The 22,739-nt window shown below is 45.1% G+C and overlaps 1 protein-coding gene and 1 non-coding gene across 5 annotated transcripts in view; both read left to right on the top strand.

Annotated features, from left to right (window-relative positions):
- AP2A2 (adaptor related protein complex 2 subunit alpha 2) overlaps positions 1–22,739 on the top strand; it is a 97,546-nt gene that overhangs the window by 34,144 nt on the left and 40,663 nt on the right. For 3 of the 4 annotated variants that reach the window (XM_077862936.1, XM_077862935.1, XM_077862934.1), the window contains exon 2: positions 14,377–14,445. In XM_077862936.1, coding sequence (XP_077719062.1) covers positions 14,377–14,445 — 69 coding nt within the window. Of the gene's footprint in view, positions 1–8,162; positions 8,307–14,376; positions 14,446–22,739 lie in introns of all 4 variants that reach the window. The other variant, XM_077862937.1, reaches the window with a different exon arrangement.
- On the top strand, positions 20,480–20,610 carry LOC144293520 (U6atac minor spliceosomal RNA). Its single transcript, XR_013360740.1, has one exon. It is a non-coding gene; the product is annotated as a U6atac minor spliceosomal RNA (small nuclear RNA).

Below are 22,739 nucleotides of genomic sequence, written 5' to 3'. Positions count from 1 at the left end.
ATAATTGCAAGGGACTGGAGGAGGGAGGTATTGGCGAGTGACTGCTAAGGGGTTTGGGGTTTCCTTTTGGAGAGATGAAAATTTTGTAAAATTAGATTGTGATTAGTACAAATTCTCTGAATATATTAAAAGCCATTGAATTATATACTTTAAATGAGTGAATTGTAAGATGTATGAATTATGTCACAATAAAGCTGTTAAGAAAAGATGTACCATGGCCAAGAGACACATGAGAAGATGCTCAACCTCACTCATCAGTAGGGAAATGCAAATCAAAACAAGATACCGCCTCACACCCATCAGAATGGGTAATATCAAAAAGACAAGAAATCACAACTGTTGGCAAGGATCTGGAGAAAAGGAAACCCCCGTGCATGGTTAGTGGGAATGAAAGTTGGTGTAACCACTATGGAAATAGTGTGATGGTTTCTCAAAAAATTAAAATTCTGGGCTGCCTGGGTAGTGCAGTCAATAAGGTGTCCGACTCTTGGCTTTGGCTTGGGTTGTCATCTCCAGGTCTTGAGATTGAGCCCTGTGTCGGGCTCCATGCTCAGTGCAGAGTGTGCTAAAGACTCTGTCCCTCTGCTTATACCCTTCGCTGCTTGTGTGCATGCTCTCTCTCTCAAATAAGTAGATGAATCTTTTTGTTTTTTTTAAAGATCTAATTTTATTTATTCATGAGAGACACAGAGAAAGAGAGGCAGAGACAAGGGCAGAGGGAGAAGCAGGCCCCACTCAGGGAGCCCCACGCAGGGAGCCTGATGCGGGACTTGATCCCGGGTCCCCAGGATCATGCCTTGGGCCGAAGGCAGGCACCAAACCACTGAGCCACCCAGGGATGCCCTAAGTAGATGAATCTTAAAAAAAAAAAAAAAAAAAGTACCACAAGATTCTGTAATTCCACTTCTGAGCATTTATCTGGAGAAAACTAAAACACTAGTTCAAAAAGATCCCTGCACCCCTGTTTGTTGCAGCTTTATTGACCATAGTTAAGATATGGAAACAACCTAAGGGTCTCTTGATAGATGAATGGGTAAAGAAGATGTGGCTGACATGTACTTGTTGTGCACATGTACACACACACTGGAATATTACTCAACTATAAAAAAGAATGAGGGGCACATGGGTGGCTCAGTTGGCTAAATGTCTGACTCTTGATTTAGGCTCAGGTCATGTTCTTAGTTTCTGAGATTCAGCTCTAGTTGGGCTCTGTGCTCAGTGGGGAGTCTGCTTGAGAGTCTCTCTCCTTCTCTCTAAAAATGAATGTTAATTATATTATTTGCATCAACGGTGATGGACCTCGAGGGTATTATGCTAAGTGAAATAACTCAGAAATATCATATGATTTCACTTATATATGGAATCTAAAAAAACAAGTAAATGAACAAACAAGACAACAGAAACAGACTCATAGATACAAGAGCTCACTGATGGGGTGCCTGGGTCATTCAGTTGGTTGAACATCTGACTCTTGGTTTCCACTCAGGTCATGATCTCAGGGTTGTAAGATTGAGCCCCACATTGGGCTCTGCTCTCAGTGTGGAGTCTGCTTGGGGATTTCCTTTTCTCTCTGTCCTTCCCCCTGCTTGCATGCATGCTTTTTCTCTCTCTCTCTGTTCCCCAAATAAATCAATCTTAAAAAAACCCCACAAAAAACAATAAACATCACCACCAAGAACATGGTGGTTACCATGGAAAGGGTTGGGGCTTGATCAAAAAAGGTACAGATTTACAGTTATAAATAAGACATGGAGATGTAATGCATAGTTAAATAGTATGTAGCCACTTTGTATGACATAGATGATAGCTAGATTTATAGTGGTGGTCACTTTAAAAAAAAAGATTTATTTTTATTTTATTATGTTTTTAAATATTTTATTTATTTTATTAGAGAGAATATCTCTATAACAACAGAGATAGCAAAAGAGAGAGCACAGGCTCTTGGCTGAGCAGAGAGCCTCATGTAGGACTCTATCCCAGGACCCTGGGATCTTGACCTGGGCTGAAAGCAGATGCTTCACCATTGAGTCACCCAGGTGCCCCTATTTATTTATTTTTAGAGAGAGTGTGAGAGAGTGAGCATGTGAGTAGGGAGAGAGGCAGAGGGAGAGAATCTCAAGCAGACTCCCTGTTGAGTGTGGCACCCGATGTGGGGCTTGATCTCCTGACCCATGAGGTCATAACCTGGGCTGAAACCAAGAGTCAGACACTTCCCTGATGGAGCCACCCAGGCGCCCTGTGGTGGTCACTTCTGAATGTATATAAATGTTGAATCACTATGTTGTATACCTGAAACTAACATGATCTTATATGTCAACTACACTTCAATAAGAAAAAAGATAGTCCAGTTAACATTTGTCAGAGTTAAGAGTGACTTTATTTTTTTATTTTTATTTTTATTTTTTTTCTCATTAAACTCTTGTTTTAATGGGTATCAAAATTCTGTGACAGATTTTTGGTCAAGACATTTCCATTAAAAAGTACTGAAAAAAAATAAATAAAAAGTACTGATTTTAAAAACTAATAACTTAAAACTGCCACACATGCACAAAAAACCCCCAAATGGTCCACAAAACATTCTCCTTTCCTTCTGAAGGTTTTATGATGCATTGTTATCATTAACCAGTCTTTTACTATTAAACTTAAATGGCCAATTGACACAAACAGTTCTGAGACCGTTCTTCCACTGCTGATTGAGACTGGGGTGGCAGGTATTGGGGATAATATTCATTTAGCCTTCTGAGCTTTTCTGGGCAGACTTGGTGACTTTGCCAGCTGTGGCTGCCTTCTTGTCCACTGCTTTGATGACACCCACAGCAACCATCTGTCTCATGTCACGAACTGCAAAAAGGCCCAGAGGAGGATAGTCAGAGAAGCTCTCAACACACATAGGTTTGCCAGTAACCATATCAACAATCGAACCATATCAACAACACACATAGGTTTGCCAGGAACCATATCAACAATATCAGCATCCCCAGATTTCAAGAACTTGGGACCATCTTCCAGCTTTTTTCCAGAACGATGATCTATCTTTTCCTTCAGCTCAGCAAACTTGCAAGCAACGTGAGCTGTGTGACAGTCCAGCACATGTGCATATCCAGCACTGATTTGGCCTGGATGGTTCAGGATAATCACCTGAGCTGTGAAGCCAGCTGCTTCCATTGGTGGGTCATTTTTGCTGTCACCAGCCACGTTGCCACGACGAACATCTTTGACAGATATGTTCTTGACATTGAAGCCCACATTGTCCCCAGGAAGAGCCTCACTCAAAGCTTCATGGTGCATTTCAGCAGACTTTACTTCAGTTGTAACATTGACCGGAGCAAAGGTGACCATCATGCCAGGCTTAAGAGCACCAGTCTCCAGTCTCTACTCGATCCACTGGGACAGTACCAATACCACCAATTTTGTAGATGTCCTGGAGAGGCAGATGTAAGGGCTTATCAGTTGGACGAGTTGGTGGCAGAATGCAATCCAGAGCTTCAAGCAGTGTGGTTCCGCTGGCATTCCGTCTTTATGGGTGACTTTCCATCCCATGAACCTCGCAAGGCATGTTAGCAGTTGGCTCCGGCATGTTGTCACCATTCCAACCAGAAATTGGCACAAATGCTATTTTGTCGGGGTTGTAGCCAGTTTTCTTAATGTAGGTGCTGACTTCCTTAATGATTTCCTCATATCTCTTCTGGCTGTAGGGTGGTTCAGTCGAATCCATTTATTTTTATTTTTTATTTTTTTTTTATTCATAGAGACACACACACACACAGAGGCAGAGACACAGGCAGAGGGAGAAGCAGGCTCCATGCAGAGAGCCTGACGCGGGACTCGATCCAGGGTCTCCAGGATCACACCCTGAGCTGCAGGCGGCGCTAAACCGCTGCGCCACCAGGGCTGCCCAAGTCGAATCCATTTTGTTAACACCAACAATTCGTTGTTTGACACACAGTGTGTAAGCCAGAAGGGCATGCTCACGGGTCTGCCTATTCTTGGAGATACCTGCTTTAAATTCACCAACACCAGCCCCAACAATCAGGACAGCACAGTCAGCCTGAGATGTGCCTGTAATCATGTTTTTTATAAAGCCTCTGTGTCCTGGGGCATCAATGATGGTCACATAATACTTGCTGGTCTCGAATTTCCACAGGGAGATACCAATGATGATACCACATTCACATTCAGCTTTCAGTTTATCCAAGACCCAGGCATACTTGAAGGAGCCTTTTCCCATCTCAGCAGTCTCCTCAAATTTTTCGATAGTTCTTTTGTTGATCCCACCACATTTGTAGATCAGGTGGCCAGTAGTGGTAGACATGCCTGAATCTACATGTCCAATGATGACAATGTTGATGTGAATCTTTTCCTTTCCCATTTTGGTTTAGGTTTAGCAGTGGTTTTCACAACACCTGTGTTCTGGCGGCAAACCTGTTGTGAAAAAACTGACTTTATTTTTTATAGCATAACAATTTATGATCTTTGGAGTGTTTTCTTATAATTTGTTGTTGACAGTTTCTGTTCTGAGACCCATCCTTTCTATGCATTAGAAAATGTAGAGAATATCCCTGATGATCCTGTAGCCTTCTGTGGCCACACTGCTTTGTGTGCACTTCTTGCTTGTTATCTTATGTGATCCTCATCACAGCCCTTTGTTGGATAGTATTCCCATTTAATGAAGGAGAAACTGAGGCCCAAAGACATTAAGTTGATGGTCCCAGGTCACATAGGTATTGAGACATGGAATAGCATTACAGCCCAGGGTTGATTGCAGGCTTGTGGACCATTGTGTGGACACCTTCAGTGCTAATTTTAGCAACAATGTCTTACTTCAGAAATGGGCTTTTGGGGATGCCTGACTGACTCTTGATCTTGGGGTCATGAGTTTGAGCCCCACATTTGGTGTACAGATTACTAAAAAAAACTTTAAAAAATAGGCTTCTGTTTGGTAAATTTTGGACTTTAGGTTTACTTAGTGAAATCATTTTAAGATTTTATTTATTTATTCATAGAGACACACACACAGAGAGACACACACAGGCAGAGGGAGAAGCAGGCCCAATGCAGGGAGGCCAATGCAGAACTCGATCCCGGGTCTCCGGGATCTCGCCCCGGCCTGAGGGTGGTGCTAAACCGCTGAGCCACCGGGGCTGCCCAGTGAAATCATTTTATACACCAACTAAAATTCTTTACTTAGACCAAATTTTATTGTAAATTTCCATACTTACTATCTTCAGATTTTAGTAGGTTGGTATCTTAAAATTGTGATCGGCTCCTGTACTCTGTTTCCAAATTTAGGTTCACAGAACACCAGTACTGTCAGTTGATTAATTCAGCTTGCAAACAAGAAGAAATCATTAACCAGCATGTTATTCCGGAAGAATGACCAAGGGCGGTAATTCTAAAAATCCAAGAGCTTTTATCAAAGCCTATCCGTGCAGAGTGCATTCTTTGCTACTTACTGGGCACAAATTGTGGCTGGTTTTTGGGCAATGGGTGTGGGCTAGTCGAGGTTACTTATTAGCTACCAGAGCTCCTAAGTCCACTGTGGGGATTGCCTGTTAGAGGCTCAGTATCTTCAGTGGCTAACTGGCCTGCTGCATTTTAGATAGGGACAACACAGGGTGGCAAAGACCAGAATCTCTTCATTGTGGAACAAAGATCAAGCCTGGCGAGGCTTAACACTCTAGTCCAGCTACTCTCATTGACAATTTTCCCTTTCAAAATTGGTTTTTGAAGTCAGGGTGGACAGTAGACCTCTCCTCATCCCCTAAAGCTACTGCTTCATCTAAAAAGATAAGATTTTTTGCTAGATTTGCCCCCAGCAGCGTGGGGTGGCTTGGTTGTTGTTGGGGCCTTCTGCCTGGAGAGATGTACAGTGTGAGTGAGCATGACTAGGCTTTGCCAGGAAAGCCCTTGACGGGGCCCTGGTGGACAAGTTGTTCTCTGGTGTCCTCACCTACTGGAGAATGGTGAATTGATGGTGCACCAGGGAATAGGCCTCCTCCCAGGGCATTCTGGTCAATTTAGGACATACATGTTGGTTTGAGTGCATTAGTCTGCACATGGATTATCAGTCACCTGCAGTTGTGCTAGATTTCCTTTCAAACCTTACCTTGGATGGGCGTGTTAGAGCTCAGTGCAGCAGGTGGAATTCCCCTTTGGCGTTTTCAGGTTTAATTCCAAGAGATAGCCTTGTTCATCTGAGAGCAGCCTGTGTCCGGTTAAGGGCTCCCTCTCTGGGCTTATGTTGTGAGGGCTGGTGCTCCTTGCCCTCCATGGTGGTGTCTGCTGTGAGATCGGGGCCCTGGGGTTGTAGTCCAGTTTGTGACTGGGGCAGTCTGGCCTAAATCTGAGTCCAGGTTGGCTCGGGGCCTTCCACTGTGGTGTGTTCTGGTGATTTCCGCTCTGGCTGGGAGTCCCTGCATGGGCTAACTGTCCCCTCCCCTAGAGAGGGAGCCCAATTCCTCCTGCCTAGCCTTCTTTGTGTTAGTCCTCACTCAGCCCTGGGGGTGGGTGGTGGGGGTGGGGCAATGCAAGGCTGTTGTTAGTTGAGAGAGGGTCAGGTGGGGACAGGGGCAGGAAGTATCTGGGAGACTTAAGGTCACTGAGGCTGCAGACATGAGAGGCCGCCCAACCCTGTTGGGAAGGGTCAAGGGGGTTTCTTAAAGAGGTGACATCCTCACTGCTTAGTTGGAGGGGAAGCTGCTGCAGAGGGCTTGGGGTAAGGGAAGAAGGGGTTGACTGGGGGTTCCAGGGAGTCTTTTTGGGTCCCTCCCCCCCCTTAAAGGAGACATGATGCATGGTGAGCAGGACATCGTACACAGACTACATGAGAGGTCTGGATGGCATCCTTCGCCCTCAGAAGAGGCTCGGGTTTAGTGTACAGGAAGCTGTGGTCAGATGGACCCAAGGACCCAGCTGGAGGCAGGGCAGCATCCAGCTTTAGCATGAACATTCCTGAAGTTCAGGAATCCTGCCTCAGCAGGGAGTCTCCTTTTTTCCTTTTTGTTGTAAAATAAAATGGAGAGACATCACATAAAATCTATGTTTGGAGATGAGTGAGTTATAATAAGGTGACACCCTTGTGACTTCCCCCTGGATGATGGCGCCAGAGACCCTTCCACGTGCCCTGTCCCATTCACCTCCCCTCACACCTACTGCCCTCTCTGCGTTCCTTCGTGCCCTTCTCACCTTTCTCCACAAAGATGCTGATTTCTAAACATTTCCTGTTCTTCAATCTTTTAATCTGTGTTCCTTCCTTTTCCTGACAACAGTCTCTGGAAGACCCAGGACATGTAAGGGACATTAAGTGGTGGAGGTCCTCTTGTGTCCCATCGTGTTCTTGGCTGTCTGGCAGCTGGGGATGGAGGCCAGTCACATGCAACTGACACCTTGGCTAGACTCGAGGGGACGCTGTGCTGTTCTCCGCAGGGTCATGCCGTGTCCGTCTGACGCCTTGTGATGCTCACAGCCATCACCTCTCCTGCTCCGTTCCACTTCCTTTGGGAGGATGCAGAGTGGTGATCCCTTTCTTTCTCATGGACCTGTTGGGATGCATTTATCCAGAGACCCTTCCTTCCTTTGTGGTTCCCAGGGGCACTTCGTGTGGCCGAGGTGGGGCAGCTGCTTGGTTTTATCCCTTCATTTACCAGTTTCCATAGTCACTCGTTCCTTCCTAGCCCCTCTAGGTGACAAGTTAGGTGCTTTTTTTTTTTTTTTTAAATATTTTATTTTATTTATTTATGAGAGGCAGAGAGAGAGAGAGAGAGAGGTAGAGACACAGGCAGAGGGAGAAGCAGGCTCCATGCAGGGAGTCTGATGTGGGACTCAATCCCGGGTCTCCAGGATCACGCCCTGGGCTAAAGGCAGCGCTAAACAGCTGGGCCACTGGGGCTGCCCAACTGTTTTTGTTTTTAAACTGACTACTGCACTTTTTATCCTTTCCGAAGTTCATGCTGTTCCCCCTTTGGCCCATGGAGGCTCCTCACTTGGTGCTGAGTGTTCCTGACAGGGTCCTGGTGGTGTGGGTTCCTCGGGAATAACTGTGAAGTCCAGGCTTGTTGTGGGCCTCACCCAGCTGTGAAGCCAGCGGTTTGGCCAAGTAGTGGGAAGTAGTGCTCCTAGAGCACGACCTGGGCTACCAGATGTTATTCTGTGCCTCCTCACAGGACAGCTCTAGGAGATGCGCATACACATCTTGAAGGGAAGGTGCCTCATGAGGTCATCGTGGACTCCAGCTCATTTTGGACAGCCAGGGTTTTCTCTTGAACCTCCTCCACACCAGGAATCTCAAGGATGCTGGGGGTGACTGGGTAGGCTACCTCCCGATCACTTGTCACCTTTACTCTGTTGCACCCACGACAGGCTCTGAGCCTGCCACTGTCAGTGTGGTGACCGGGGACAGATGGCCCAGCCTGCTCTCCTGCCCCGCCTGGCAACAGCTGTGCTTTCTCTGCGTGTGTACCCATACCTGCATGGCCTCCCTCTTCACTCTCATTTTGGTGCTATCTGATGTCCCCAGAAGCTTGGGACGTCTGCTCATTCACTGGAGTACCACAAGCGGCCTAGGGCATGCTCATGGTGCTCTGGATTCTCACACATTGATCAAGTTTGTGCCAGGCATACTAGGGGCTGATTGTGCTGGATGAAACGTCTGGGTCTCACATTTCCTTTCTGCACTGAGCTCAGATGTCACACCCTTTTCTTCTGCTGTGAAGTGACACTAGAATCTGAGGGTATCTTCTGATTTCCCTTCTCATATAAGCTGCTTGCTCTTCTTAGATGTTCAGAGGATTTTTTTTATTTAAAGTCCAATACTTTTGTTAGAAAATATGTTGGTTGTGTTATTTGGGGTCAGTGTTCCCAGGTACTGATGTAGTAATTTCAGGAAAATCTTTTTTTTTTTTTTTTTAAAGATTTATTTATTTATTCATTCAGAGAGAGCGAAGAGAGAGGCAGAGACACAGGCAGAGGGAGAAGCAGGCTCCCTGCAGGAAGCCCGATATGGGACTCGATCCTGGGACTCCAGGATCACACCCCGGGCTGCAGGCGGTAAACCGCTGCGCCACCGGGGCTGCCCCAGGAAAGTCTTTCTAAGTGACATGTTGTAGTCTGTTTGGCTGCTTAGTTGGTGGTCTTCCTCAGGGACTCCTGCTGGCCATATGTTGTATTTTTCTCCATTTTCAATAGTTGCTACTTTTTCTTGAATCCTTTATCTTGTTCATTTCTATTTGGTTTAAATAATGTTCCTTGTATCTTCTGTTTCTGTCAAGACCTTTTGTGTCTCTGTTGGTGGGAATGTGAACTGGTGCAGCCACTCTGGAAAACTGTGTGGAGATTCCTCAAAGAGTTAAAAATAGACCTGCCCTACGACCCAGCAATTGCACTGTTGGGGATTTACCCCAAAGATACAGATGCAGTGAAACGCAGGGACACCTGCACCCCGATGTTTATAGCAGCGATGGCCACAATAGCCAAACTGTGGAAGGAGCCTAGGTGTCCATCGAAAGATGAGTGGATAAAGAAGATGTGGTTTATGTATACAATGGAATATTACTCAGCTATTAGAAATGACAAATACCCTCCATTTGCTTCAACGTGGATGGAACTGGAGGGTATTATGCTGAGTGAAGTAAGTCAGTCGGAGAAGGACAAACATTATATGTTCTCATTCATTTGGGGAATATAAATAATACTGAAAGGGAATATAAGGGAAGGGAGAAGAAATGTGTGGGAAATATCAGAAAGGGAGACAGAACGTAAAGACTGCTAACTCTGGGAAATGAACTAGGGGTGGTGGAAGGGGAGGAGGGCGGGGGGTGGGGGTGAATGGGTGACGGGCACTGGGGGTTATTCTGTATGTTGGTAAATTGAACACCAATAAAATAAAAAAAAAGAAAAAAAAAGACCTTTTGTGTTTATTTGTTCTTGTGTTCCTTATAGGTTATTCTTCATTTCTGTAATTCCTTTTATTTTAATTTACCTGACTTCTTTTATCTAATATCTGAATTTTTCTAGGGAATTTTTAGATGTCTTCTGTATTTTTCTTAAGGTCTCTATTTTTTTTTTAAGATTTTATTTATTTATTCATGACAGCAGACACAGAGAGATAGGCAGAGACACAGGCAGAGGGAGAAGCAGGCTCCATGTGGGGAGCCTGACATGGGACTCCATCCCGGGTCTCCAGGATCACACCCCAGGCTGAAGGCGGCGCTAAACCACTGGGCCACTGGGGCTGCCCAAGGTCTCTATTTTGAAATAGATCTTTTTCTATCTCTTCTGTTGGAGTGTTTTTTTTTTTTTTTTTTTTTAAAGATTTTATTTATTTATTCATGAGAGACACACACAGAGAAAGAGGCAGAGACACAGGCAGAGGGAGAAGCAGGCACTATGCAGGGAGCCCGATGTGAGACTCTCCAGGATCACACCTTGGGCTGAAGGCGGCGCTAAACCGCTGAGCCACCTAGGCTGCCCTGTTGGGGTGTTTTTCTGAGGCATCCTCATTGTTTGTGGGGATACTGTTCTGCTCCTGTTGCCCTGTTTTCTTATAGTCTCCTTGTGTGGGATTCAACCTCAGTAATTGCCTGTTGCTTATTTTTATGTGAAATTAGTTTTCTAGGCTGTTGATGGAGGCACGGTCCAGGGTGGCTTTTCTGTCACACAGTGCTCCCCCTCTGTTGTTTTTACCTGGTGACTGCTTCCAGAGCTTCCAGGCTCTGTCCTGCTTCTGCAGACCTTTCCTGTTCCACTGTTCCTCTCGGGCTCTGTGTGACTCATAGCAGGCCCATAGTCCTTGCTTGGTGGGAGGTCCTCATACTCAGCCTTCTAAGCTCACCTGGTCTGCTTTGGGCTCTCTTGTCCCCTGGTCTGGCTAAGACATCACTTACCTCTCTACCGTCTCTCTCATGCATGTATTGTATGATGTCCCTTGGCTTCGCTTTAGAAGGAGTGTGCTCAGAGATGTGAAGTAACTTCCCCTTGATTGCAGAGGGAACAGAGGCCGCTCTGGGATTCCAGCCTCACATGCCTGGTTCTAAAGCCTACTCTTGGCATATTTTCATGCCTCTCCTCCAGGAAACCCTCACCTGCCCTGATTGAAAAAAAAATGTATGTTTGTGTGTTTGTTGTAAATTGGCCATTTTGAAAAAACTTTGGAGACAAAGCCATGGCTTTTTGCCCCACCCCTGGTCTTGTTCCACAGATGGAGCATGCTTAATCATTTGTTTCTGTTTTTCCTGACAGTTTCCTCTGTAACTTTTTGTGCTTTTAGTTTTATTTAGTGATTTTCCAATCTTGGGTAATATATCTGTGGATTTAATGAAAGTTCATTTAGTTCATTCAGCATTACTGCTTATTTCTACTGCCTCCCAATCATTTCCTTATCTCTGCTGTAGATCTGACCCCTTTTGACTCTGTACAACATAGATTTTTGCTACTTGGAGGCTCTTTTCCTATAGGGCTTGAGTAGGTGGAGTAGAGTGCACATACCAGAGAGCAGCACAGAAACAGATTGCTGTACACTTTGTGAGAAACACACATGTACACACACATAGTCACAGGCATGCATATACATATAGGTGCTCATATACAAACACGGGCACACATTTACACACAGGCATAAGTACACATAGGTACACATGGGCATGTGTGCACGCACACACATGGGTGCATGTACACACACACGGGCTCACACACTGGCACACATACACAGATACATGGGCGTACACACACAGGCACCCATAATAATAATAATAATAATAATAATAATAATAAACACAGGCACCCATACAAACGGGCACACACATGAGCGCACATAAACATACACACAGGTGCACACACATGGACACACACACAAGGGTGCGCATACACACAGGTGCACACACACAACACACGTGGGCATGCACACAGGTACCCCCACATGTAGACACAGGTGCACACACACATAGGCATACATACACAGACACAGCGCACACAGGCACATACATAGACACACAGGCGTGTGCACAACACGCAGCATGCACTCACACGGGTGTACACACACAGAGGCACATATACCAACACATGGGCACACACAGACACACAGGTGCATGTACACACAGGCACACGTACACATATACACGGGTGCACACACAGGCACGCATACATGTACATACCTGGGCATATACACCAGCACACACACGTAGATATGCATGGGTGTGTGCACACAGGCACACATACACATGGATATGTATACACATATGGATGTGCACACATGCAGGCACACATACACATAGACACACAGGTGTGCACACACAGGCAAACACATAAACACAGACACATGGGTGCACAAACACATGGGCACACACACACACTGGTGCATGCACACAGAGGCACACAGACACAGGGGCACACACGCAGACACACAGATGGATGCATGCACACACAGGCACATGTACACAAATGCACAGGAGCGCACACATACACAGATGTGCACATGGCCACAGTGCTTGTCTTCTACATTTAGTCCAGGCTGTGTGAAGCTGCTTGTGGTCTTTGTCATGTGAATCAGAAGGCTACCGAGACATCATTTTTATGGCCATTTTAGCGAGGTCCAAAAAAGGCAATTTCAGCAAAAATAACACTTTTTAAGAATGATTTAAGAAACCATTTGCTCTCGACCTGCCACCCTGTGCCATTAAAGCCCACTGTTCTACCTGGTGTCCCTTCCCCCTCCCCTGACCCTTCGGGGAGCCATTGGCTGCTCCTTATCTTCACTGTCATGACTGACTCTGGCTTGCATGACATCATGTCTGGTGAGAGGTGCTTGGCTGCTTCCCCCTGCCTGCACCCCTTGTTCCCTGGAGCAACTGTGCTGTGCTTGTTCCATTGAGGGAACACCCACCCCTGCCTGGAACATGGGATCCCCAAGGGCAGGAAGTGTTGTTTTAGCCTATGTCTTGGCACCTCCAATGGTACCTGGTGAATGAATCTGCTCTTGGGCCTGTCCTGACCAGCTGCTCCGTCAGGAGCTTTCTGGGGCCCTATTTTTTTAAACAAGTTAGTAGTAAAAGATAAATGATGTTCTGGGAGTGTCCTGGAGAGAAAGAGGTTGCTTTGCTGGAGGAGGGGACATAAGTTCTGCAAGGGGAGGCATAGTAGGCCTGAGCATTCGGACAGTGTTTCTGGAGGAGGACACAGGTGAGCTCCCTGTCTGGGCATCTGTGAACACCTGGGGCTGGCAGTGTTTTGGTGGGATGGATGCCACAGAGGCCTTTCCTCTCACTGCAGATAGAGTCACTGATGCAAGGACTCGCCTAGAGAGGGTCTTTCAAAATAAACTTTGTACCTGCTTTCACAAAGTGATGGGAATTTACGGAGATGTGTTTTCATGTACAATTCTCCATGTCCTGTGTGATGAATCATTTCTTATATTTCTACAGTACTTGTCCGTTATGTGGCCCTTAGAAAGTCTTCCACACACTCTAGGCCTTGGTCTCCACACTTGGTCAAGTGGAGTAAGACTGTCTATGGTCTGATCTTCATTCCACATCTCACATGCTCCATGCACACAAATATTTGTTGGATTAAGTCCAATTTAGCAATAGATCTAGGATGTGGGAATGTTTGTCAAGTATATGCTATACCTTCTATCTCTTTTACATATTATGGAGAAAACTTCAACTTCATTGCATATGTTAAGAGTGGATTTATCATGTTTTGTAGGTCGTTGAACTTCATAAAGAATGAAAATTGGCAGCCTATAATAGTTAAAACTTTATACTTTAAAAAATTCTCCATGGCCGTAATAGTCAATTTTAGGAGTAAACTATTAGCTGATAATGATTTATTGTGGAAAATGGTTAGCAGGAATTATTTGTGCTTTCAGTTCCAGAGCTGTGGCAAAAGGTAGGATTAAAAATGGCATTGTAGGGGATCCCTGGGTGGCTCAGCGGTTTGGCGCCTGCCTTTGGCCCAGGGCATGATCCTGGAGTCCCGGCATCGAGTTCTGCATCGGGCTCTTGGCATGGAGCCTGTTTCTCCCTCTGCCTGTGTCTCTGCCTCTCTCTCTCTCTCTTTCTCTGTCTCTCTCTCTGTCATGAATAAAATAAATAAATAAATAAAATTTAAAAATGGCGTTGTAGATCCCCTCCCTTTTTAGAGTGGCTGCTTTCCTGTGTGGTGCTTATGGACTTGCCCTGTTTTGACTTGGGGAGGGCCTGTGTCAGGGCCTCCGGCTTCTGTCCCAGCCACCTCCCTACTGGTTTTGGCTGTTGGCTGATCACTTCTTTCCTTGACTCCTAAAAGCAGTGATTCTGCCTTTAATTCTGATGTATTGGTCTTATCAGGGGACAGACATTTGCTCAGAAATCAGTTAAGAATGCATTTGTGTTCTTGTTTTTTTAGGTAAAAGTAAAGAAGCAGAAATAAAGAGAATAAACAAAGAACTGGCAAACATTAGATCAAAATTTAAAGGTAAGTGCATTCAGTCTTTTTCGTGAAATGGGCTTTTGTAAATTTTATACAGCAGGGACTAGTTTCCTAATGCCATATTAATTCTTCCCATTCAAACCGAAGTTCTAAGTTAGCACCATTACTCTCTTGGCGCTGTTAGAGTTAAAATGTGTTTAAAGGTTTTATTTATTTATTTGTGTGAGAGAGAGAGAGTGAGCATGAGTGAGTGAATGAGCGTGAGAGGGAGAGAGAATCTCAGAGTCCCCGCTGAGTGCAGGACCAGAGGAGGGGCTGGATCCCATGATCCGGAGATCATGACCTGAGCCAAAATCAAGAGTCAGATGCTCAACCGACTGTGCCCCCCAGGATCCCCTACTTGAAGTCAAATCAATGGTTGCTCTTGAGTTTGACAGCTCGTGTAGAATTGATCCGGTTGAGTGCTCCCTCCCAGGACCCAGCCTTTCCCCTGAGCTGGCTAAAAGTATGAATCTCAAAGAAACACTCTGCCTGAAGTCACTTGTTATTTGTTTCAAGTATTATAAAGTGATTAAGCACTTCCCATATTGAAGCATGTTTGGCTTTGTGAATGCAGAATGTATCACATGACCCACTCCACTCAGGTAGGCTGCCTGTCTGGAGGTCAGTTTGTAGGGAGCTTAGTTTCCTGAGCATCCCTGTTGTGAAAAACTTAAGTGTGGGTTTTCATTCTTGAGGATATATCTGTGAAAGGCTGGTTAATCCGTGAAGACTCCATTTTAGGCTTTTAATTTTTCCAGGTTTGAGATCTGGTTCAAGCCTCTGAGCAGATAGCCATGAGAGAGGCTGAGGTTGCCCGGAATCAATGAATGGAATAGAGAGCTAGGACTGAACCCAGGAGCTGCAGGGATGGGTGGAAGGCAGAATTCTTAGGAATGGATGGTTTTTTAGGACTTGAGAATGGATATCTTGTTACCAAGTGATGCAAAAACTAGTGGAATTTGAGTATTTCCCTGTTGAGCCCTAGGGAATTATGTTTATGTATTATGTTTTCATGTTTTTAGCTGGGCCTAAGGAACTTTTAGGAGGTCTGTGAAACTTCTGAAATTGTATGTGAAAATTCACGGTTTGCTTTTTCGTATACACAAATGTACGTGAATATGTATGTAGATATATGGGGTGGGGGAGTCTATAACTTTCATTGCTTAAATTTTTTTTATCAAGATTTTTTTTAGAGCAGTTTTAGGTTCCACCAAAATTGAGAAGAAGGTACAGAGACTTCCTGTATACCTCTGACTCCACACATGCACAGCCCCCCATTGTTGATATCCTCACCAGGGTGGTACATTTGCTGCAGTCGATGAACCTACATGGACACCTCTATCACCCAAAGTCCAGTTGATGTTAGGAGTCACTCTTGGTGGTGTGCATTCTGTGGTTTTGGACAAATGTGTGATGATATGTATCCACTGTCATAGTATCATGCAGAGTAGTATCACTGCCCAAAAAATCGTTTGTGGTCTGCCTGTTTAGCTGTTCCTTCTACCCCACCTCTGGCAACCAGTCATCTTTTTACTGTCTCCATAGTTTTGCCTTTTCCAGAATGTCACAGAGTTGGAATCGCACAGTGCACGGTCTTTTCAGACAGCCATCCTCCACTCAGGCCTTGAAGGTTTTTCCACGTCTTTCCATGACTTCACAGCTCATTTCTCTTGATCACAGGCTAACAGTCCAGTGTCTGGATGGGCCACAGTGTATCATCTGTCCACCTACTGAAGGATATCTCAGTTACTTTCAAGTTTGGTCAGTTAAGAATGTCATTGCTAGAACTAAATAAAGCTGCCATGAACATCCCAGGGGCAGGTTCTGTGTGGACATAAGCTTTCAGCTCCTTTGGTAAATACCAGGGAGCATGACCACTGGATTGGGAGGTAATGGTATGTGTCATTTTATAAGAGGCCGCCAGACCATGTCCCAGAGTGGCTGGCCCACTCTGCGTCCCCACCAGCCACAGAAATGAGCATTTGTGTTGTTCCTTGTCCTTGCCAGTGTTCTGGATTTGGACCCTTTCAGCAGGTGCACAGAGGGATCTCACTATTTTAAAGATTTTATCTAAAAAAAAAAAAAAAAAAAAAAAAGATTTTATCTATCTGAGAGGAGAGGACTCTTACTGTTTTATTTATTTATTTGTTTATTTATTTATTAAAGATTTTATTTATTCATGAGAGATAGAGAGAGAGAGGCAGAGACAATAGGCAGAGGGAAAGCAGTCTCCATGCAGGGAGCCTGATGTGGGACTCGATCCCGGGACACGGGGATCATGCCCTGAGCTGAAGGCAGATGCCCAACTGCTGAGCCACCCAGGTGTCCCACTTATTGTTGTTTTAATCTGCATTTCCCTGATGACATGATATGTAGAGCATCTTTTTAAAAAGATTTATTTATTTATTTATTTATTTATTTATTTATTCATTCATTCATTCATGAGAGAGAGAGAGAGAGAGAGAGAGAGGCAGAGACACAGACACAGGCAGAGGGAGAAGCAGGCTCCATGCCAGGAGCCCAACATGGGACTTGATCCTAGGACTCCAGGATCGTGCCCTGGGCCAAAGGCAGGCGCTAAACTGCTGAGCCACCCAGGGATCCCCTGTAGAACATCTTTTTGTGTGCTCGTTTGCCATCTGTGTATCTTCTCTGGTGAAGGGTTTATAAGTTTCATTACTTCTTACAGGGACTGTTAAATGGTAGTTAAGAGGAAGGGTGCCCTGACTCCCTGCAGATATGTCCCTGCTGTGATGCTTACTAGCTGTACTACCTTGTCACCTTCCTTACCCTTCTCTATGTCTTTTCTCAACTGTGAAGTGGGATGTTGATGATCATCTCGGGCTGGGTTTTCTATGAAGCCGACTTTGAGATGGGCATGGAGGCCAGAGGAGTTGTGAAGGCAGAGGAGGTGCTGCAGGGAAATGCTGGTCTGCTCAGATTTGCACTGGCCCATTAGGGAGCTTTGGGGTGAAGATTGCCTATTAGAGACGTCTGGCATTGGTGGGAATGGCTGGGCCCTTGTATCACCCCCTTGCTCAGCTGTGGCTTGAAGCCAAGGAAGGCAGTCCCTGACAGAGCTACCCTGTCAGCCAACCACACTCTCGGCAGTTCCAATCCTTAAGGGAGCATCCATGTCTGCTGCACTAATTATATCTTTGTATGGGAATATATAAAAATTGCTTCATAGAAAGTGACTGCTGAATAAGCATAAATCGTATTGTTATTAAAAAACAGTTCATGGCCCATTGGATAGTAAATCTTCAGACTGTCTATAGAAGTGTTTTTGGGCAAACAAGACTTCTGTTATTTCTTCTGTCTTCATGCCTGCCTATGCTGAGCTGTCCTAGATAGGGAAAGAGGTTCCTTCTTATCTCTTAACCAGTTGGCATTGAGTATGTGTATGCTCTGACTAGTAACAGATAAGAGAAAACCTACCCTTTGTCCTCAGAAATGTGCCCCGGGGGCTTGTGCTTCCAGTTATGCAGATTACATAATTTAGGTCTGTGCTATCCAGGAGAAATAGAATGCAAGTCACTAATGCAGACACACACATAATTCTAAATTTTCTAGGAGCCACATTAAAAAAAAAAATAGAAAAAAAAAGTAGAAAGAAGCAGATGAATTTAATTTTAGGGGTGCCTGGCTGGCTCAGTCAGAAGAGTGTGTGACTCTTGATCTTGGGGTTGTGAGTTTGAGACCCATGTTGGGTGTAGAGATTACTAAAAAATACAAAAAAACTTTAAAAAAACTGATTTTTAATGTATTTTATTTAATCTCTTATGTCTAAAATATTATCATTGCAACATGTAGTCAATAGAAAAAGTTATCTCTTTCCATACAGAGATATCTTCCATCTTTTTCATGCCAAGTCTTTGAAATCTGGTATGTATTGTACATTTAGGGCACACTCAGTTCAGACTAGCTAGGCTTCAGGTGCTCAGCAGCCACATGTGGCTACCACTGCCAAGTTGGACAGTGCAGACTTCAGCCACACCTTCTCCTGAAAACAGAAAGAGACACAATGTTAAAAAATCTTGAAAGCCTCATAGAGTGACAAGAAACAAGGAGGATTCCTTGAGAGTCAGGAGGGATGATTACCTGTCAGTGTGGTTTTGCTGTCCAGGGGACATTTGGCCACATCTAGAGTTCTGTCACAACTGGGAGGGGGAGGGGGTGCACTGCTGCCATCTAGTGGGTGGAGGTTAGGGAGGCTTCTAATCATCCTGCCATGCATGGGATAGCCTGCCCCTGCCCAAGAATGACCTGGCCTAAGATGTCAAAGTGCTGAAGTTGAGCAACCCTGATCTAAGAGAAAGATCAAAGCCCAGAGCCTGCCAGAAGTAGAGATGTCTTCTACTTTACACTGAGACTTTCAGAGGCAATGCTCTAGGGCAACAGTGGACTGGAAGTGACTCAGCCCTGTGACAGATGTACAGTGGGGCTTTGGACACCTGGGTGCCCCACAGAACCTGAGACCCTCAGACTTTACACTGGCTTAAAGGAAGGAAATGACCCTCTGGAGGATGGTATTATCATTGTAGGTGCACATGATTCCTAGAAGAATTGATTTCTCACATACAACGTCAAGCATACAGTTACAGATGACCAGGCACAATCAGGACAGCATGAGCAACAATCAGCAGAGATGGCAGAGACAGAATTATTTTAAACCTCTGATACCAAATTCAGATCATAGTAAAAAAGTAGGTCTACCATTTTTTTTTAAAGATTTTATTTATTCATGAGACACACACACACACAGGGGCAGAAACACAGGCAGAGGGAGAAGCAGGCTCCATTGCAGGGAGCTAGATGCGGGACTTGATCCCGGGACTCCAGGATCACACCCTGGGCCAAAGGCAGGCACTATACCACTGAGCCACCCAGGGATCCCCAGGTCTACCATTTTTAAAGAAAAGGTACACTTGAAATTTTGAGCAGGAGACTTGTGGTATGAAACGTGACGTGGTGGATCATGAGCATGGACATTCCAGAACTGAGACCTGTAGTAACCAGAATGAAGGATCCTTCCTTCCTTCCTTCCTTCCTTCCTTCCTTCCTTCCTTCCTTCCTTCCTTCCTTCCTTCCTCCCTCCCTCCCTCCCTCCCTCCCTTCCTTCCTTCTCTTCTATTTTATTTATTTATTTATTTATTTATTTATTTATTTATTTATTTATTTATTTATTTATCAGAAAGAGAGCATATAAGCAGGGGGAGTGGCAGAGGGAGGGAGAGAAGCAGGCTCCCTGCTGAGCATGGAACCCGATGTGGGATTCGATTCCAGGACTCTGGGGGTCATAACCTGAGCTAATGGCAGATGCTTCATTGACTGAGCCCCCCAGGCACCCCAGGACTCTGGATTTCAAACAGCACACGTAACTGTGTAGATATTAGTACTCTGAGTGATAGGTAAAGACCAAACTGTCCTGGGTATAGCACAGGTAGAGGGCAAATAACACAGAGCATTTTTTTTTTTTTTTTTTTTTTTGTAATGAGGATTTAGTTTCATAGTAAAGATTGAAACACAGAAAGTGATTTATTTGCTCTGGCCTGGTTTGGAAGCAATTTGGGATTTCAACAGGTGGAGTAGTTGAAATGGAGGAGGATAGGAATTCCAGAGGTAAGAGGACGGGGGTGTGTTCAGGCAGCAGGATATAAGCATGAGTGTGATGTAAGGTTCATATGGGGAGCTGGTGGAAAATAAATCTAGAATCAAACTTTGTGGTCACGTTGTATACGGCTTTGGATATCTGCGGCCGAGGTTTGCCCCTTGAAGCAGTTGGTAAAGGGAAACTATGGGAGATGACTGCCTTTTTTTTTTTTTTTTTTAAACTGGATAGACATCACTTCTGATTCCCTGGGAGGCATCCCTAGCCCTGGGACTTGTGCAAGATCTCCCCAATGTCTAAGGAGATTTGAAAGACAAATCTCCTGTGAGAGACAGAGGGGTGTTGTGGAAGACTCTGAAAGGTGTAACTGGCATCCCAGAAGGAAAGGAGGGAGGATATGACAGCTTTTAGATCACATGAGATCATGTGTACAGGAGGAGAGAAGGTCAGTGTTCCCCTTGACAAGAATGGAAGAGGCCCTTGGACCTGACAGCATGCACACCAGTAAGGGATTAAGGAATTGCCACCTCCTTCGTAGCATCTAACCTTTTTCTTTTTTTTCCTAAATCCTTTGAAATCGAATTCCTAGTTTGACCTTTCTAGATTTTATATATTGAGACTTTGTTTTTCTGACTTCAATAAATTGTTAAATATCTTCAAAATTGTAATTAATTTGTGTATCTTAAAAAAAAAAAAAAAGAATGCATGAAACTTACCAAAATGCAGGCTCAGCACACAGCTTAAGTGAGTGAAACGTGCGTGTAGACACGTTACCGTGGAATGCGGGAATCCAGAGACAGAGGGCCCTGAGAGTAGCCAGGTGGGGGGATGTGCCATGCTGACAGCTGGCTGCGCACACAGCAGAGTGCCAGACTGGTGATGTGCTGGAGAACAACCAGCTGGAGACTGTAGCCAGCAAGAGTGTCTTTAAGAATAAAGCTAAAATGCAACTTTTTCAGACAAAAATGGAGAGTTTCCCATGAGGAAAAGGAAATTCTAAAGGCTGTACTTCGGGCCAGAAACAAATAATCCCAGAGGAGAGGTCAGAATGTGGCAGAAAAGAGAGAGAGTGGGGACGCCTGGGTGGCTCAGCGGTTGAGCATCTGCCTTCGGCCCAGGGCATGATCATAGAGTCCTGGGATCGAGTCCCACATCGGGCTCCCTGCATGGAGCCTGCTTCTCTCTCTGCCTATGTCTCTGCCTCTCTCTCTCTGTCTCTGTCTCGTGTGAATAAATAAATAAAATGTTAAAAAAAAGAAAAGAGAAGGAGTGGCAGATACATAGAGAAATGTACATGATTGTTGTGCACAAAAATGTATTGTGGAGTTGCAAATACACATTGAAGTAAAATTGACGATAAACAGATGAAAAGTGATAAAACATGACAATCCCAGGAACACGAGAAAGTTGCATCTATAATCCCAAACCTTGCCATTGAGAGAGCTAGAGCCGATGCCTTTACTGGTGGGTGAGTTCTTTCATTGAGAGAGGGTCCTGTGGCCTGTGGGATGTAGACGGTGTCTGCGCCACCTTCAAACCTAAGCTCGTTTCCACTCACCTCTTCGAGCTCTTCCCATCGTCTCCTTGAGAAGAACATGCTTCAGGTGCTACTGTGCTAAGAGGAGAGGCACCCTGCTCAGACCTAGATTCTGCTTGTGGCTGGAGGCCACCTCTGCCAAGACTCATTAGCAAGATGTCAGTGCTTGTCATGTAAGCCACTGAGTCTTGGGGTGGAATGAGGTAGTTATTATGACATTAATCAGCACACTGTGTCTTGAAACCATTGGAAAACAGCTGCTGTGTTAGAGTTTACAGACATGATGATTGCTTATCGCTGTCTGCAGGAGTTTACCACAGTATATGCTAACTTGAATGACCATGGTGTGTCCACTAAGTTCTAGGGGTGCACAGGTGAATAAAGAAATTTCCATGAAGAATTTAGGTTATTGTAGGTGTAGAGAGACTTAAATAAACCACAGCTTTTGATGGAGGAAGTGTGAAAGCTCACTGGGAGGGGTGTGTCACACTGGCTCACAACAGGGCCGACTGCACCAGTGCCCAGTGCTTTGCCAGTGTTCTGTCATCTTTTGTACTTTTCTTCTTGATGTATTTGATGATAATGTTTTAAAAATTGGCTTTATGTGATATTTATTCACAATAAAATTTACTCATCTTAAGTGTGCACTTTGAATTTTGGAAGACGTATGTATTTTGGCAGCCACCAACACGAATCAAACGACATTTCCCGCACCTTGAATGTTCTCGTGTCCCTTGGCTCTCAGCCACCTTCCTTAGTCCTCAGCAGCCATAGGCCCACTTTCTGTCACCATGGCTTTGCTGTATCTGGAAAAGTCATGTGAAAGGAAGTGTACGGTGTGAGGTCTCTCACAGCTGCTGTCTTCACCTGAGCGCAGTGCAGCCCCCGTGTGCTCACGCTGCCTCTGCAGTGCATCAGGATGTACTTCTTGCATAGCATGTGGGCTTGCCCAGGGGTGGACATTCAGCTGGTGCCCAGTGCCTATGAGAGGCAGAGCTGTGGTGAGCACTCCCTGGGCACACACTACCTGGGCACGTGGAAGGTGTAGGTCTCACGCTGTGAGAACCACCACACCATTCTCCAGAGTGGCTATGTGTGTTGTGCTCTGGTGTGCCGTGTGTGAACAGTCTTGGTTCTTCCACATTCTCG

The sequence above is a fragment of the Canis aureus genome, chromosome 21 (assembly GCF_053574225.1).
Source record: "Canis aureus isolate CA01 chromosome 21, VMU_Caureus_v.1.0, whole genome shotgun sequence".
NCBI lineage: Eukaryota > Metazoa > Chordata > Mammalia > Carnivora > Canidae > Canis > Canis aureus.
This window is presented reverse-complemented; position numbering and strand designations above follow the sequence as displayed.